Source organism: Lemur catta, chromosome 11 (assembly GCF_020740605.2).
Source record: "Lemur catta isolate mLemCat1 chromosome 11, mLemCat1.pri, whole genome shotgun sequence".
Classification (NCBI taxonomy): Eukaryota; Metazoa; Chordata; class Mammalia; order Primates; family Lemuridae; genus Lemur; species Lemur catta.
Window position 1 is genome coordinate 44,830,333 of NC_059138.1, and position 20,028 is coordinate 44,850,360.

Sequence of the window (20,028 nt, forward strand, 5' to 3'; positions counted from 1 at the left end):
TTCTTAGCCCATGGCAGCAAACAAATTAATCTACCCAAAGTTGTTTTGTCTTCTCATATATTGATTGGGCAAAGAACTCCAAATTCAGAGTTTTGCAACGATAATTTAACGTCATAATTTATCTGAAAGAACTCTGTAAATTTTAAGGTAATATATAACACTAATATTATATTATTATGTAGTATTCAAATTATTTTCAGATTGTTTATATAATTATATTCAAGGCCACTAAGTACTCAGAAAATATTTGTTTCAGTGATATAATTATATAAATAGAATAGAATAAGAGAAAGTTGAAATATCAAAAATTTCCTAATATTAAAAAGACATTTACCTTAGCTAAGTATAAATGATGAAACAGATGATTTTTAAACAAGAAATTGAGGTAAAAAGATTAAACTAATCAGCTAAACCACTTGCCTAAATGAAGCTATTTCAATCATAAGAGGCTGGTGTCACTTCAGCGGAAAGCAAAAATATTGCAGAGAAGCTGGGCCAATTATAGAGCTGTCTACATTTTGAACTATGATTCCAGATGTGTTGTTGAACAAAGGAACACATCAACATACTCATCTTTTGATCATATTTACTTCTTTCTAGCAGATAAGAAACTCAGTATGGAAAATATTTTACATTTAAAGAATCAAGCAATTTCAAAGTTAATTTCCAGGTGAGAAGAATGAAGAGAATATATTAGCACCTAATTAACCTTTACAGACATGATTCTCTCTCTACCGAATCAGAAGGAGGTGTTTTTCCCTTTAATATGCTGTGTATTTTTGTCCACTCTCATGGATTATTTAATAAAAATAGATCTATTACAGAAACACCTAAGAGGAACAAATGAACTAAAAGCAGATCAAGTGATACTGTTACCTAAATTTTATATTCTAAAGGTAAATTTATCAAGGTGTCCATTGACAGACACAAGATAAACCTAAAAATGTTTAATCAAAGCTGATAAACATTAATATACATAATGTACTTTCCATTCACCATCAAGTAAATGACACAAAAACCAGATATATAATTGGCTTAGTATTGCTTAGAAGTTATGTAGGGATTGATCAAAAAGAAAAATTAGGTCTTAATAAACAGAAAATTGAGGAAAGCTCAGGCTAAGGATTTTCTTATAAAACCTTTAGAAAATGTTAGTATTTATAATATAGATTTTTCAGATAAAACACAAGACACTCAATTAAATGTGAATTTCAGATGTTGAATTCCTTTTAGTAAAAGTATGTCCCAAACGTAACCAAAACATATAGTTGTTTATTTGAAATTCAAATGTAACTGGGCATCCTATATTTTTATGTACTAACTCTGGTAACTCTCATTTATAAGACACTACTGTATCATTCATATGGATTTTACATTATTTCTGACAATTTTTTAAATTGGATATTGTTGCAGGAATTTTAGGGGGGAAAGGAGGAGAATGCTGTATTACCAAATACTAGTTCAGAAATTACAGGGAAAGATGGCTTTAATTACTTATCTGATATCCCACTGATCGTGTAGGTTGATTTCCCTGACCTGATCAGTCAGGAAGTTACACACAAACTGTGGACAATATGATCCTTCTAAACTTGCATACTATATCAAATGAAATGACTCTCCCAGGCAGATGCCATTCTTGAGGTCAAAGGTATATGAAAGGCTGAGACCTTGGTAAAACCTGCAAACTAAGTGTTTTAAGTGAATCCTAAGCAATTTTCTTCTTTTTTGAAGTTTTGTTGCCACCAATTATTTTGTTGCAAATGACTGGCAGCCTAGCTTTTTTAAGAATTAATGAAAGAATTCAGAACTGAGATAAAAATTATGGATACAAATTTGTAAACTAAAGGCAAACAACTCAAAGCAAGCTTGAAAGAGCCATTAAATAAATTACATACAATAAAAACATATTTGTTTTTTATATCTTTTTTCCACTAAGTTAATTTTATTTGTTATTATACATTTATCCTCTAATTTCTATAAGTAGAAGGCAGTTTGCTCAATTGCACAATTGAAATTTGCTCATGGTCCTATTTTTCTCCAGTTTTCACTTAAAAGATTCTAGGATCAAGAGTGATATCTAAAATTGACAAATTATGTAAAAGGGCATAATAGATCATAGGATATCTACATGTATAATATAAACTTATTTGTGACATTGTTTACAAATTCCAATGCCTTAAAGCTTTTAATTACACCTTCCATTGATGTTTGTATAATATGACCCACTTCTTGATGTTTAATTGATCCATCATTGATTTATCACTGGATTGTGTGTAGCAACATCAAGAAAGTTGTGTTTGAAAAGCTGCTGTAGAGATTTTTCTAAATTCCTCTCTCCATCCATGGACCCTCATTAAGCATCATTGTTCTAAGATATGTGATTCTACTCTAACATCAAACTACAAAATTGTCCATTGAACAGGACAAATACTTCAGCAATAAAAATTTTAAAAGGAAACACTTAACAGGAGGAAAAAGATAACTGCTATAGAGCCTGCAATCTTGTGATTAAGCATTAAATTTAGTCTTAAGCTTCTTGACAGACTGGGAGAGAAGGAAATCATGATCAGTAGCATCATTCTCCATGTCGGAGAAAAAGGATAAATGAGATTTTTCCGTGAGCAATAAGCTTCTTTCTATAACCAAAGCCTGCAGGACAGGGAAAAATATAATGGACATAAAATCAAAAGCGTTTTCTCAACAAAACACAAAAAGATTCTTCAAATAGTGTCTGTCTTTTCTTTTCACCCCCTCCCCATATACCTGCATGCCTAATGAGTATTATACATTTATATATAAGACAATAGGAAATGGTCTAATATCACTTTCTTTTAATTTTTAAAACATTTACCCATTGAAAACTTTAAGTTAAATGCTTCAAGAAATATCTGAGTTTTGTATATGTACAGAGAAGAACAGAGAACCTGAGATAACCAGCACTTATTTTCTTTCCAGTTGTAGGAAAGAATAATATGGTATACACCCTCACATATATTGTTAAAAAAAAAAAAAAGAATTGTGCTGAAATTAAAGAGGTATAAAATGTGATTCAATAAATAAATGACAGTTGGTCTTTGCAGAGTCATCTGTAGTAAAATAAAGTATAAACAATAATGATAATCTGGTATTCATTTATTATTTAGTATGAAAATCTATACCATCTCATGCAATACTCGCCACAAATACTAAAATGATGCATGTTATTACAATTTACAGATGAGGACACTGAAGTTCAGAAAGGTAAACCAATTTTTCAAAGTTAGTAAGCATCAAAAAAATGTAAACCCAGGTCTATCTAACACCAGGGCTCCAGCGACTTGCTCTAGAACCAAGCAACTTCCTTTTCCACTTACAAATGTGACATTAGTATACAATTAATATATATTTAAATTATGTGGGTAAATAAATATATTGGTAAAGAAAACAAACATCCTTAGTATGAGAATATTAAATCCTAAATCTCTCAATGTCTACATAAAAATCTTCCCTCCTGATGAGCTTCCCAGGTGGTAATGTTTGCTATTAACAAACGAAAATTGGTTCATCAAAGTTAGAATTTCTTCAGATCTCCCTGACTGATTATTGCCAGCCACCCCAAGCAAAATGCTGTTGACATAAAGAAAAAAAAAAAATGACAATGGGTGAAAGGAGACAGAAAATAAGATTTCAGCAGCATGAAGAAAGGGTATAACAAATCACTGTGTTAATTACTATATGTTTCACTAGAAAGAAGCTGAAACAAACAGCTAAAAGTTTGGAAGAAGCACAGTAAAGTATGTCAGTGAATTATTACTATGTTTAAATAGAAACATATTAAGCATAGTATATTTGTTTTGATAATGTCAAAAGTCATACATTAATAACTGTAGGTATTTTCGTTACCCCCCATCTAATTCTTATAACATTGAGTTTACTAAAAATTAAGAAGTGGGTTTAGAACACTACAAGTGAATTTTTGTACCATTAAAAACGTGGTGCTTATATATAAGATCTAAAATATTAATTGCACAGCAAATATAATTATACAATACCTAATGGCATAATTTTTAAAAGGTAATTTTTGAAGAAAATATGTTGGTATACAATGTGATCAATCTAATTTTCTACACTCTTGCTTTAATTCAGAAAACACTGCTTTTAAATTTAGTTACAATCCGTGCCAAATAATACCTATATAATTACTTGTTTGGTTGACTTTTCTTCAGTTATCCCAGCAGGAATCCCTTTGTATCCAAACTGCCTGACCAAAAATAAGCTCCAGGGGAACCTGAAAGCAGTTAAAGTTAAACTACTGCTATAGATCAGTCTTTTCCAAGGGGGAAGGTGGTAAATCAATCTTCAAGCAATTCAGAAATCAGCTCCCTCTTACTTGCTACTTAATCAACTTTCACTCTATATTCCCAAGTAACATATTGCTACCCTACTTTTTTTAAAAAAGTAAATTATATATCTTCTATTTTAACATATTTTAAAAAATGTACATAAATGAGAACTATAATTTTTAATATATTAAAAAATCTTTCATTTTTCTCAGAAAAAGGAGAGATTAATAGGCATAATATCAAGTAATAACTAAACTATTAGTCACACATAATATTTTTATCTTCTTTTTGAGGTAGGATGGATAGGGGAATTGAAATGGAAAGCTGAGTAGACTTCACTTTTTTGTGAGTTAAGTGTGGGTTGGACTATTTCTCAAAGGCCTCTGTTTATAAATGCATTATTATTAACCTGTCATAAAAGTTGCTAAATTTTATAGTTTCCACATTACCAAACAGACTAGCATTATTAACACAATTAAGTAGACTTCCTATCAAACCACACAATAGATGTTTGACATCCTTTGAAATCAAACTATTTTGACAAAATTTAATTTGCTCAAGTAGCCTTGAATTTTACATCTTCAGAAGAACTTTAAAGCTATTGAAGATACAGTTCCTTGGTACTCTCAGACACAGCTATGAATTATGGTACAATTGTTGGTTTTCTTTCTAAATTCACAAAGCTTTCAACATGGTCAAACGGTGCTTTTGTAGCTAGACCTTGGCTTTTCTTGTCATTGCTGTTTTTACTGTGAGTCACAGAGCATGGCTCAAGACAGTTTATAATCATCAATGAAATATCCTTGACATTTTGAGAGTACCGAGAAGAGAAACAATAGCAAGTAGGCCATACAAACCCCCACACCAGAGAACGTGATATTCTAAACTTCCACAACATTCCTGTCGTAATCCTTCTGTGCATATTCAGATATGAAAATAATTTGATGAAAATAACATATAATGTGTTTATTCATTTGTGGATTATAATTATCCATGTCTTCCATCATTTCCCCTTGTCACCACAAAGGCCTGTGAGCTAGAAGAAACTTTTGGTATTATAATCTAGGTTATGAAATTAATAAAATAACTTTGTAAATCAGAACTTCAGAGGAAACCCTGTAAAAACAGATAAATTTCCAGGAAGCCTCGGGATTAACTTCTACGATCTTAAAATAACAGAAACACTGATAATCTTTGTCATGTCCTTTCATTTTCCCTCCAGCCAAAGAAATAGGCTTAAGTCATCTTGAGCACATGATTTGGTGATTTTCACTCAGCACAAGATTATAGAAAAAGAATTTAACAGTAGAACCAAACATATACTTTAGATTTATTACAACTTAGATTCTGTAATCTATTCCCTTCCTGAGTGTAACTGATGCTCTTTATTTCAAATCCAAAAACAATCCAAACATTAATACCTCAGATTTTCAAATAAAAGTGTGAAAATGTAAAATTTATTAGAACTCACCAATTGTGAGTAGTAAGATAATGGAATTCCAATGCTCATACAAATACTAAGATTGCATAAATGTTTTCAGGATATTTCTAGAGCCTAAAATAGCTGTCCCCCACCCCCGACCCCCGCGTGCGCGCACCCACCCACACACACACACACACACACACACGTATATATTTGTGCTAAGCAGGAATACAATTCATCTAAATGCATCTAAATGGATATTTTGATTCTGTACTGCCCTCATTACTTAATATTTCACATGCATTCATTTTGGAAATCTTAAAAATATGTTCCAATAGGCAAAGAGCACTTTTACTAGTATAATTGATCTCAAGGAAATGTATTGATGATGTGAAATGGCAGGATGCTATATACCTTGCAGATTCCATTACAAGGCAAACAGGAGAAATGTAAGCCAACTTTTTTTTTTAAAAAAAGCTGAATTTGCTAATAGAATTTCAGTTATATTTGTTTAGCCATCATTGAAATATCAGTTTCTAAATAATGTGGCATTTTCCATATTTCCTTTATTTAAGCTTGATTCTACTCAAAGACCTGTGTATAGGCTTACATGCACAATTTCAATTAAGTATCAACTCTATGCTATTGGTGCCAATATTATTGCCATTTTATTGACGAGGAAACTGTGGTTTAGATATTAAATAACTGGCTAAAAGTTACACAACGGGAAATGACTAAATTCTTTTGGCACCTGGACTGGAGGTCCTATTTAATTATTAGAGTATGTTACTTCCAAATATTATTATTATTATTTTTTACTTTCTTCATGACTCAGAACATAATTTTAGACTTTACATTAGACAAGAAAATATTCGACTGAATAAAGTGGACTCAGAAGGACATTATACTCTCTCGGTAGTACAATCAATATGTCCCACGTGCAAATGGTAACTTTAGAGGATCTGTTTAAACATCGAGTATTTTCTACTCTCTATACCTTTGTACTCATTTATATTATATTTTCTTCATCAGATTTTCTAATAATTTGTATAAAAATGGAATTTGTAGTAGCTAGCTAGTGTCTAGGGTGTAATAAGATACTGAACATATTTTTAAGAACACTTATGATGGTCATTTCCATTGGCTTTGAAAATGCAGTTAATTCTTCTACTACTTGCAGTTTTCTATTTTTCCCTAATAAATTATAGCTAAAAAACATAAAAAGAAATAAATCCAAGTAGGAAAGGGAAACTGGCAATCATTATATTGCAACAAGAAAAGCCAGGACTTAATCATATTGACCATTAAGTCTTACAGACTTCTTGACCATTAAAAATGACTGTGCTATACAGTTTTTATACATACATACAGGGAAGAGCCTATTTTGTAAGATATTTGAGACTATGCACCCTAAGTGGAAGCTCTAACCTCCCTCGCCATCCTCTCCTTTTAACTTTCCTTCACTATCTTCCATCAAATCATTAGTTTATTCAGAGATTCAGGAACCTATGTACAGCCAGGTTAAAGATATTTAAAAAGACTATAATAAAGACACCATACCAGTTATAGAAAACTAAAAAGTTGGTTCAGTTAACACTATAATGTTCCTGAAGAAGAGAGCAAGAAAACACACACAGATATTTAAAAATATGCTAGAAGAAAACATCTCTGAAGTAAAATTAAAACTTTAATATGAAGATACCAAAAAATCAACAATAAGATACATCATTGTTAATTCAACCTCAAGAATAAAAAAATATATCATTAGGAAAACTGGTGGGCAAAAAAAAATCACATCAATTTAGGATGGGGTCTAGGGGCTAGAAACAAATTGATTTACATACATACTTAGCCAAGGCTTCCTTCAAGTCCAAAAGGAAATGCTCAGGAATTCTCAACCACACAAAAACTCAGAGATTAGATCATCCCATATGATCAAAGTACATGACGACAGGCCAGGTACAGTGGCTCAAGCCTATAATTCTAGCAGTCGGGGAAGCCAAGGTGAGATGATTGCTTCAAGCCAAGAGTTCAAGACCAGCCTGAGCAAGAATGAGTCCCCATCTCTACCAAACATAGAAAAATTAGCGGGGCATGGTGGCACACGCCTTTAGTCCCAGCTATTCAGAAGGCTGAGGCAGGAGGATGGATTGAGCCCAGGAGTTTGAGGTTGCAGTCAGCTATGAAGATGCTACTGTACCCTGGCCCAGGCAGCAGAGGAGACTGTGCCTCAAAATAAAAAAATAAAAAAAAATAAAAGTGCATGAGTACATGACAACAAAATCCAATCAATTAAATAATAAATTTAAAAAGAAAAAAAAAAACACTTAAAGAATTAAGGGTTGGGTGCGGTGGTGGGTCATGCATGTAATCCCAGTACTTTGGGAAGCTGAGACAGGATTGCTTGAGGCCAGGAGTTCAAGACCAGCATAGGCAACATAGCCAGATCCCTGTCTCTACAAAAGAATAAAATAAAACAGAAACCAGAAGAAATAAGGTTAGTAATGGAGGAGCTCTCATAAAAGTAAAAATAAAAGTACTGCTGATAGAATTTCATCTATCAAAATACAGAAACAGGATTAAACACTGTGGGAATTATGGTTATAGAACATAAAACAATCTTAACTATGTAAAAGTAATAATTTAATAAGATTCGGGAGACGTAAGAAAGGTAAGAGGAAATGCAAATATACTGATTTATTAAAAATAGCATGCAATGATTATAAATTTGTACATTCTATTATATATAACTATGGATTTACCACGTTTTGTATAGCTCATGAAAAATACACAATAAATAAAAGATATAAACATGTACATTGAACATCATGATGGTTACTAAATGTAAACAAGAAATATACCTATTTGGGGCATTTGGGGAGATTCTAAATTACCTTTTGTAGTTATCTATATCACTTACTTTTCTAAATTAATGATTTTGAAATATTTTTACAAAACAATTATGGTATTGTCTTTTCAAAATGAAAGTGATTGAGCAAGCCAGATTATTGTTGTTATTGCTTTTTGGTATTAACTAAATCCAAACAGGTTTTTTTTGACCCTTATATTGATTATAATTTCCTTTTCCACATTAAATTTATTTACCATTTGATTCCTTATTTCTAAACTTTAAAACTGCATTTAGATGTATCATTTTTATTTTCTGAATTTTAAACCATCCAGCTAGTACTGGTCAAGCTCTATTTAATCTCAACACACATGACATGCCACGTTCCCATCAGTTATACTGGCTCACTGCAAAGGGATTTGCAAGGTCTTGGCCCCATCCCCACAAGAAGTCACTGAGAACCTCAGTGAGAGGGTGAAAGGAAGGACTGTAAAAAGAAAAAAGGCAGGGGGCTTCCAGGTAATTCTTAGAAGATCCTCAGGAGAGCTACCCTCACAGTGCAGAAACACTTTAACAAAAATAAGGCAGTTTTTGCAATGTAGCAATTGCATAATGTTTGGAATCCAGTAATTTAATTAACTAAATATATCCCATGACACACAATACTGTAATTCCATGATTACTGATATTTTTTTAACATTCAGCAATTACAAGCTCTCTTGATTATCCCATTTCTTGGACCCAAATACGTCTTCTGATGAAACATAAACAGGCATTCTTAATGCTATTAAATAGCATATTTAATTGCTATTTTAAACCTATACTCATGTTAAATTTCATATTTTATTTCATTAATTTTGGTTAAAAGTAATATTTTGCTCTTTTTGATCTGGCTGTTACTTGTGTTGCCTGGATTTTACTGTTGCTGCTACACAAGCACGTTTTTCACGGGCTGCTTAAGAAAAGCTGCACGTTGCTTTCTAAATTCAGGTTTGTATTACCTACACTACTCTGTTCCGATATTGATTGACTTACTGTCCTCAAGGATCCATAGTAAATAGAAATATGTATTAGTCTCTGCACTCTCTAATTTCTTGAAGAAATGAATGTAGGAGATAGTGCTCCTATATTAAAATTATCATTTTTAAAGACCTTCGAAAGTGCTAGGCATATTTATAAAAATTACCTCATTTATTTTCAAAACAACTTTGTGGAGATATGAACGTATACAAAAATAGGGTCCTCCAGGTTCAACCTGAACTGGAACAATATATGTTTGCAGTTGGCAAATTGTCAGGAATCTCTTTTCATGCATTCATTTGCTGGAGGTCAACTATTTCCTAAAGGAGAAATGTATGGACAAGAGTTCATACTGAGGAACTCAATGGACACTGAGGAGATGAGAATAAGGAAAGAAAGAAAGACTCCCAGAGAAAGGTGTTTCTACCCTCATAGAGAGAAGGATTAAATAAATGATAAAAGAGCTGTTTTCTTCAGGACCCTTGTGACACAGGTAGTATGAGAACTAGCTTCAAGTCCTTAGGGATTAAACACCTCTAGGACTGGGAATGGGGTCATTCACTCCATTTCGGCATGGCATACACTGTAACTCCAACTGAAGGATTTCACAGTTTGGGATGCAGCCATTGCAAATATAGCACAATAGTAACAGGAGCTGGCATATGCTCACTGGACTAGGTGAATGTCCATCAAGGGACTGCCAACCTGCTAGCGAACACCTGAGACAGACCCTGGGATTTCTAGCAATATTTTCCATGGAATAGAGGTATTGCTTATGGTCTCTCTTACAGCATCTTATAGTGATAATTATGTTGGTGGATCATAGAGCCAAGACTTTTTAGATTAAAAAAAAATGATATTCAAGGAAACTACTATTTTGCCAAAACTGCATTGCAAGTTGTTGACAGAACCAAAATTTGAAGTAAATTTGCAGAACTCCAAGGCCAGGGTTCTGTAACTATACCACAACTGTGGACAAATATATTCAGACGTATAAACTGCAGTTCAAACAAATTGTTCATTATTTCTCCAGTAATACTGACAATATAACTTACAAGTAACAACAGCCCAACACTACAAGTAATTTCTTTAAATTAAAAAACTATATATAAGCTACTATCTGTCATATGTAACACTAAACTATGGTTTTCTTGGCCACATTTTAGTGGTTAAAAAAAACACAACATGCAGAATTAAAAATTATACAGTGGCACGCACTTGAATAGGTATATATACATTGGGCATTTAGGAAACATATATTATAAAACAGACAGCAAATCCAACATTGGCCAATCAAAGCCATGAGGTTATGGTAAAGAGAGGGAAAAAATTTCTAGGCAGAGATTATCAAAAGCTCTGAAGGTGAAAAACAGAGTATTGGTTTAGGGAAATGTCAAGTAGTTTACTGTTTGGGGTTTAGTATTTCAGGAGAATGTTCAAGCTGCTGGGGAGATTGTGCAATAGAAAATTTAGGAAAGGTTAGATGGAGCCAGACCATGAAGGGCCTGATATACTCAAAAGCTGCGCTAAATGGAGAGTTACTGATGATTTTGAACACAGAAGTGAAATGGATAGAAGCATATGGAGGACATTTTTATAGATTACGCATTAAATACAAATTGAAGTCATTTGTAAAACTTACGCATTTTCTTCATTTTTTGTTTTGCAGTTCAGAAATTAATGTAGTAACCCCCCCATTTTAATGCAAATAAGTGGTGTACAAAAATTTTAATAAAATGCAGCTCAAGTTACAAAGAGGTTAATGAAATCTGAGTTCAAAAACTCTCTTTTGACAGCTGCGATTTGGCACCAGCTGGTGGCAGTAAACGACTCCAGCTTAAATATCAATGGGGATGATTTTGGGTGCTCTGCATGGCTGAAATTTTTAGAACACTGGCAGCAATCCCAGGAATTTCCCAATAATTTAGCACTATTTTCATCATCTCAATCCTAGGATATTGAGGCAGCAGATTGGTCCTGAAAAATACAGAGACCCACCTTCCACCCCCCCCCAACCATTTCCTAAGTCATTTCCTAAGGATTGCTTGTCCTTTTTAACTTTTCCCTCCCTTCCTGAGGGGAGCAGAGAGGAGAAGAAAGAAAGAAATTTACCAGTCCACTTTGTATCTAAATTTACATCATCACAAAACATATCCTCATGGTATCTTACTAGAGCGGCTTCTACTATACTATCATGTACTATCCTCACTTTGCCTTTAATAGAAATAATAAACAGTGAGGTCAGGGGAATCATTAGAAAATACTAAAAATTATTAAAAATGAAAATGATGTTTTTGACTAGGTAATATTTTGCTGCTTTTCAATATAAGAAACAAAAGATGTGGGTTGTCACCTAGGTTAACTAACAATTTAAAGCCCATGGTTATTATATTCTACTCTGGTTTGTTATACAATGGGCATGGATCTGTGCATGAGCAAAAACAGGAAGGCATGATAAATAAGTCTGACTCCTTTCCGTTAAATCAGTTTCCCAGAATTTTGGGGTAAACTAGTTTCACATTGTGGCTCCTACCTTGATGATGAAGATAGATTATCAAGACTCTTAAAAAAAAAAAGTAGTAATAAAAAATGGATTGTTTCCTTACCTAACAGAAAAGTTGCAAAAACATTAAAATATGCAAGCTCTTAATTCCAAAAGGGCATTTCAACCAAAGGTAGAAACTACGAAAGACTAATCAAGCCAGAACTTAAAATCATTTTGGTGATCTATTAAGTTCATTTATTTATTCATTAAGACAGAATGTCACTCCCTCACTGTTACCCCTGAAAGTCAGTTCTTTCATATCCAAGACCCTATACCATGTTGTAATTCATAATTGTGTTTGTCTTTATGCATTGTAATTCAAATAAATACAGTGCATTTTCCCATTCCACATATTCACAACTGTTTGTGCTATAATCAACAAGAATGATGCAATTCCATGAAATGCATAAGGATAGATGAAATGCAATGCCAGTGCCTTTTAATCTTACTCATATAAACATGAAATTTAAAATATTATCAACATTTCAAAACATGATTTGGCAAAGTAATTTTTAAAATTATAAAATGAAAGCAGTACTGGAGAACTAAATTAGTCTGATTGACACTCAATAACATTCAACTTCACTAGAAAAGTTTTCACTTTCTAATTTACTGTCTCTGTGAAAAGCTAAAAAGGACTCTTCAAATGTTTTATTTACTGGCCAATTTTCTAGACGTCTATACTCAGCCTGCACTGTAACAAGCTGGTGCTAATAAGCCGTACATAAAGATCCTACTTATTAAAATACAAATTAGGCACCCCTTATGTTTATACATGTGTAAGTACAATTAATATTGCAGGCTTAGTTGGAAACAAAATTGCTTTAGTTAACCAACCATTGCAATCCAATCAAATGAGATTTCAAATGCAACTGGAAAAGATCTGTTTGGTAGAAATAATAGCAATTATTTCATGCGGAAAAATTCATTTTCCAAGCTCTTTTTTTCTTCTCCCACCTGCCTTTAATAAAATAATTTGTCCATCATAAATGACATGAAATGTCACCTTTAACACCCATAAGTTCCATGGAGACCTGAAAGGCAGCTGGTAGACATAGCTTATTTATAAATATTGGTTTGAACTTGTAAATGCATGACCGCATAAATCTTAATCCATTTAGAGTGTATGCCCTTTGTTCCCTCAATTGTATATTCAATTGGGAATTGAATGGAGCCAAGGGAGAGTGTGAATTACATGAACCCTTTGTTGTTGCCAGCATATTAGTGCTTTGCCTTTTGTTCTTGTTGTTCATGAGATTTCTCTACATTACACAGTAGGGAATGTTAATCAACATTTTGCCTAAGTAATATTAATGAAACTTATCTACTTATACTTGAGGGAAGAATCAGAGTATTATATTTCTTTTTGAAATGTTAATGTACCTTTTAGGAAATTATTTCTGCCTTCTAAATCATCTCAGTGTTAAATTATTAAAGGATGGTATTAAAGAGCTATTGCACTGATGCAAATAGTTAAATACCTTAAAAGATAAAAGAATTATAAAGTTTAAAAGGAGGATCTTTTGGAAGATGGTAGCATTTAACTTCAAATTAAACATATTTAAATGTTTGGTTAAAATGTTGATAAAATTTGTGATTGCTCTGTGTGCTTTTACAAAATAACAAGAGATTTAATGTTGATGATTTCTGATTTCCAACTGTGATTTTGAACAGTGTTCTGATCTTGAAGGATTTATTTAACCTTGCTATATTTACAAAGTGAAGCACCATCTAGTTTATTAGGTAAAAAATGGGAGGGTCTTACTTTTGTACTTTTTACTTATTTGAGTCTTGGGATTAGGCAATCTTCATTCTCCAAAAATAAAAATTGCCACTATCTCAACATTCTATCACACTATGGTATTTCAAAGAGAAGGGCTATTGTAAAGACTTTATGTACAGCTGACATGGTAAGATATGGAAATATCAATTCTCAGTGTGCAAATTGTGACAGATGTGTGTCCTGTTAACATTCACAGTCCTTCAAAAAGGGTACTCAAGAAATGAGTTGACAGTGCTCTGAAGTAAACCAACTTGTTTTCCCTTTAACAGTCTCTTTTGATGTCAATCAAATGTTCATAGGTCTTAAATAAATTGTGAGGTAATCTAGGGGGAAATTTAGAACAGAATTTGTTCAAGAATTCTCTGACATGGTGACCACTATTTGCTAAGAACTCCTAACACTGGGCAAACCATTTATTTTCTTTTGCATCACTGTGGGACTGATTTGTCCTCTTGTATGACTTTTATTTTAGTAGTGCTGCTACTTGGATGCAGGTACTGTGAGAGTGGATAATATGGGTTACATTTCAAGATAATTTTTTTTCACATTGTGACATCTCACAAATAAGAATATAGCTTAACACTGCTATATTAATGGCGTCTTCTTTCTTAGAAATAAATGAAATAAATAAAATGAAAGAGTGTCTTACAATGGATGATGGTTTGGATTTAATAAAATACAGTAATAGCTAACTTGCATTGAGTGTTTTTGTGTTGTAAGATGTAGTTACCCATTATTTCTGTAAGAAAAAAAAATCATTGCCAAATATTAATTTAGTGTTAATGAGCCCAATATTAAAGAGTTTACAATATATCTGGGAAAGGAAACATTACATCCACAAAGCAATAAATAGTTAAATAAAATAACACCAATAAAATAAAGGCATTTTACTATGACTTGTTAAGTTATTCTTTTCCACATTAGTGCTCCTTAGAAAATTGAAAAAGACATACAACTGATAAATGACTACTTAAAATACTACCAAACTACTTTAATGCAAAGAAAGATTTTGGAACAGTAAATGTATAATCTATATATTACAGAAGCTGACTTTGTATGTCCTTAATGATATTTTGAGTTCTCTGAATTACTGAAGATTCAAACTAAAACAGCACCAATTGTACTATACCAATACTAGGCAGAATACATGATCTAGCTGTACAGCTTTTACGATTTTATACTGCTTTTATGATACCACCTCTATGTTGGGGAGAGAGAGTAATTTCTACCATTTAATATTATTAATAGTTAATGAAAAGGATATTCATTTGCATAGATTAGTTTTGCTGCTTTTTCTCTATTTGAGAAAAAAAAGGTTCAAGTTTACTTTCTTTTCATCTAAAAGCAACTAACAACATTGTAAAATAAATTACAATAAATCCCTTCATTGGATGAGCTTATAATTTGCTCAATGTTCAAGGAGCTCATGTTTTTAACTAAATCACTGATTTTTTGCCTTTATATATCATGGATGGCAAATTGATCTTTATCAACCTACCTCTCATAAAAATTGTAGGCAAAGCTCACACCCACATAACACCAACAACTGAGGTAATATGATCAATTTAGCAGAGAATCAAACAAATTGACAGCTGTCAAATAGTGTCACAGGGGACTCATTAAGAAACATAAATTAGTGGAAAATATAGTAAAAATAAATAATATCAGAAGCACCAAGCACAGACGACTATTTATCACACAAGTGAATGAAATAACATTTCCTGTCTGATATTCAACATAATCATACTATTTATATTTACCATAATCATACAAAATAGAAGTGCTAATTCCTAAACCTGAGTTTAATGTTCTATTGAAGCACAACTATTTTACCTTCAAATTTGAGACTTTTATTTTACAAAATATCAAAGAATACAATCAAGCTGTCACATTCTAATTCTATTTTAGAAGTGTGTGTGGTTGCTGCTGGGCGGGTGGCGGGGGTGGGGGGGATAGGGGGTAGTTGTTAGGTTACAACCCCAAAATGGATTGTCTGAAATTTTCCTGTCATCAGAAACTAAGGAGATTTTCACTATAAATTCAATAATTCAAATATGTAACAGAAGTACTTTAGCTGACTATTAAGGACAGACTTCACTGTGCCCCTTGGCTGTAAGAGCATAGATAGATGATGAAGAGACCTCATTACAAGGAGAATTTCTGCTGCTTGTATAATTAAACTAGTGACTCTTAGAGCACAAAACAAGTTTATCAAAAAAATACATGCAAAAGCTAATGTCAGCTGGCATTTCTAAAAGTAGGCCAGAGTAGGAAAAAAGATTACTTCTAGCTAAAGTGAAGAAAATTAAATTTTAAGAAGTTTAATACATTCATTCTCACTGTAATCATATTGCCCACCGTAAAGGTGATTATAATATGCATACCACTTCTTATAAACTCAAAGTAGTTATAGGCAACTTGTTTTCAACTAGTATATTCATAACATCTACAAAGATTAGTCATGTATTATAATTTAATGCTATTTTTAATGTGTTTTATAAATACTGTACCTTTAAGAAAGAATGGGAGAACATTTCAAGGTTTTTTAGGGTTTTTTAAAATATGGAACATGATCAAGTACATTTTGACTAACTTGATTGGCCCTGGTTACACAAAAGCAATTAAAACAAAAAAAAAGGCAACGAAGTATGGTTATTTTTTGGTCCCATAACACCATAAGATTCCATCACTAAAAAATATTCTAATGTGAACATAATTATCCAAACACAAAATATCAATCTACTTAAATTAAGTAGTTAAAAAGAATTCTCACCGCAAAATCCTCCCTCCACTGGTGGGCTGCTTGAACTTTCTCTGCTTCCAAAGCCAGGCGCTGAAAAAGAAACAATAAATCTTAGCATTCAAATGACTACATGAATATGTAATTGTTACATAAAGTGCTTTGGTTTTCTAATCAATTATGAGGACATAAAAAGCAGAAGAGACTCCTTATTTACGATTCATAAATTCTAAATCATTTAGTAATCTAATCTACTAAAGTTGATGTATGTGTATTTACTCTTTAGCAATAAAAATAACACACTGTTCTTGAAAACCATTGAATTTACTACCTCTGCCATCATCAGCAGTAGTGTCATCTATGAGTGCTTTCTTTAAATGACTCCTATGTCAGTTTTTAGAAAAATTTTAATCAAGAGAGTATATTAATTTTGGTAGAATTCTGTTTTTAGAAAATACCTTTATAGTATACATTTCTACAAGTTGAAAGAAAACGACATTGAGAGATTAATAAATATGTGCTAAGCACTATACTAAGGACCTTGTTAATAGCTATTTAGTTTTTACCAAAAGCCACAAAAATGTAGTATCTTCTTCTTTGCTAAAGTACATTCTTAGCAGTTCTTTCAGAGATAATCTGTAATAAACAATTTGTGCTCTGAAAATGGTTTTATTTCACCTTCACTCTCATATGCTTGAAGTAGTTAGAGAATTCTAAGCCGACTTATTTTCCTTTAGCATTTTCAAAATGTTTTTCCATTAGGTTCAGTTGGAGATAACACCTCTAGTGTCAGCTAATCACTTTTTGTAGATAAACTTTTTTTTCTTTCTCCAATAGTTTAGATTTTTCTCTTTGTATTTCCCAGTTTCATTATCATGTTCTCTGTGTGATAAGCTTCTACAATGACAGTAACATTCAATGATAAAGAACACAGAGTTTGAATACCAGCCCTTGCAACCTACTAGCTGTGTAACCTTGGGAAAAGTTAAGTATCTTCTCCCAGTTTCTCATGTGAATAATGTGAAAACTTGCCTCATGGGTTGATGAAAGGACTGAATGAGTTATTATATGTAAAGTGCTTCGAACAGTGCCTGGTACACAGGAAGCTACATATACATATATATACACACACACATATTTATACACATATGTATATATGTGTCAGCTATCAACTTTGAAGAGTTAATTATGACTCCTCTTGCTCCCTGTGTCCCCTTGAGAAGATAGTACAGTGCTGAGTTGATCTGTGGCCTGCCCCACACAGCTAGAAGATGGTGGTAGAAATAAGACAAACATAAATGCAAATATAATAAATGTAAATGTATTAAATTCACTCATTCAAAGATAGAAATTATCAGGTTAGGTATTATAAATCTCTAAGTGGTTTGTTGTATTAATGTATTAAATCCCTGTGATTTAATATTATAACCTGATCATTTTTAAAGCGATTACATAGGTAGTATTAATGACATATAATATTATATAAGGAGAGATCTCAATTTACGAATCCCTAAGCTGAATTTAAAGGAAAATTCTCTGTAGTTTGCTGAAATGACAGCGGTTTTGACTATCAGCTAGTAGGCAGAAATGGAACATAAGAGGAGCCAGTAAATGTTAGAAATTGTACCAAGGAGAGTAATGAAAGGAAGGTTCTCTATCCCTACAAAAATAAAAAACTAAACATAGCAAAGCCAAAAGACAAAGAAAATAAGTGGATATATTTTAGTGACATTACATCATAATAACTTAAGAAACTCAAAAATTCAAATGAGAATGTAGCACAAAAGTGAATAAAATGGCACATGAAAAGGAAATAGAAGCAATTTCTTTATAGGAAAGCTGTAGTATGGGAAAATAAAGACAGAATAAGAAAATAAACATGAGGCCATGTTCTTGACAAAATTCAGAACGCAAGTCTGCCCTCATTTTTAAAGGGCACTTATAAAATCAATTAAACTTTTATAAGTATGGGTTAAAAAATAAACTTAAGAATTTCATGAATTTAAACAAAATTCTAATTAAAATGTTAAATAGACTTATTTAGATTAAGAAATATTAGAACTCAAAAATGCCTTAAGCCTTAGAAAGGGATATTAAGATTTTTCCTTCACGACACAGGAGAATGCTACCCCAACAAAGAAAACACACTGGTGGCCATTCACCCATAGGGCCATGCAAGGTTTTCAAGGCAACAGCTATAACTCTACCAAGTCTTTGCCTTCTCTGGAACACATGAGAAAGTGCAACTTAACTGATCTGACTCAGAATCACATGGCTTACAGCATGAACACAATCCATGTTTATTAAGCTATAAGGACAGTAACCATCACAGTTAACTATTTCCAAAGAAACAGAGTAACAGTGGCAACAAATGGTAAGACAATTCTCCTAGGAGGAAAAGAATCCAAATCAGATTTATAATATATATATTTAAACACTAATTTTATAAAGTAAATGCCATGTATTTCAAGATTCTGAAAAAGTTTTAGAAACCTAAAGACATGAAGTTATGTATACAAAAAAGACATATTTTAAAAGGCTGGTTTGCAGCTCAAAAGCTGCTAAATTTTATATCCCCAGCTTGGAAATCTAGCAATATATAACCATGAAAAATGTACTACCATTATCTTCTTTGTTCATGAGGTAAATAACAAATTATTTTGTATATGGGAAATTTCATGAGAAAGCGTATTACTGAATTTTAGACAGTCTATCTTAGAAGTAGCACAGTCACTGAGGGTGTTCTTTCTTGTGGCACAAGACTGGCTGGTCATTACTTACAGAAAATTGACATGTCTTCTAGACACTTCAAGGCTCTAATTAACTTCTATTCTGATCAAGTGACATTTTATTTTTAAAGCCAATAATCTACGATTAAATGCCACAGGCAAATTGTGTTAAATCTGATAAAATCCCTATCTAATAAAATGTGTATATTTGCTCAGTAGAGCATCTCTATTTTCATAGTTGGCTATATAAGAAAAAAGAAAACATTTTTCTCATTTAATTTATATTATAGTATAATATAGTATCAAACACTAAAAACAGACTGAGGATGGAGCACCAAACAGAAAGGACCTGGAACAGCGTGAATACCAATGAGAGAGAGATATTTGAAGCTTAATTCTTCTGCTGCTATGAAGATAAATCAGAAAGGCTCATTAAATGGCGTTTTATAAATGAGGTAGCACATGTATGTATGATCATTCTTTAGGTACAGAATGAGAAGTATATATACTATTGATAGATGTGTTAATAAGACCTACCCACCTATTGGTTTGAGCATTTAAAGTAGAAAACCATTTTAAAGATTATTTTAAGGACTCAAAACTTAAACAAAATAGACT

General features: G+C 32.3%; 1 protein-coding gene across 2 annotated transcripts in view; it reads right to left on the reverse strand.

Moving 5' to 3' along the window:
- Positions 1–20,028, reverse strand: part of CACNA2D1 (calcium voltage-gated channel auxiliary subunit alpha2delta 1) — a 469,212-nt gene that overhangs the window by 194,121 nt on the left and 255,063 nt on the right. For both annotated transcript variants that reach the window (XM_045564425.1, XM_045564424.1), the window contains exon 4: positions 16,715–16,774. In XM_045564425.1, coding sequence (XP_045420381.1) covers positions 16,715–16,774 — 60 coding nt within the window. The remainder of the gene's footprint in view (positions 1–16,714; positions 16,775–20,028) is intronic.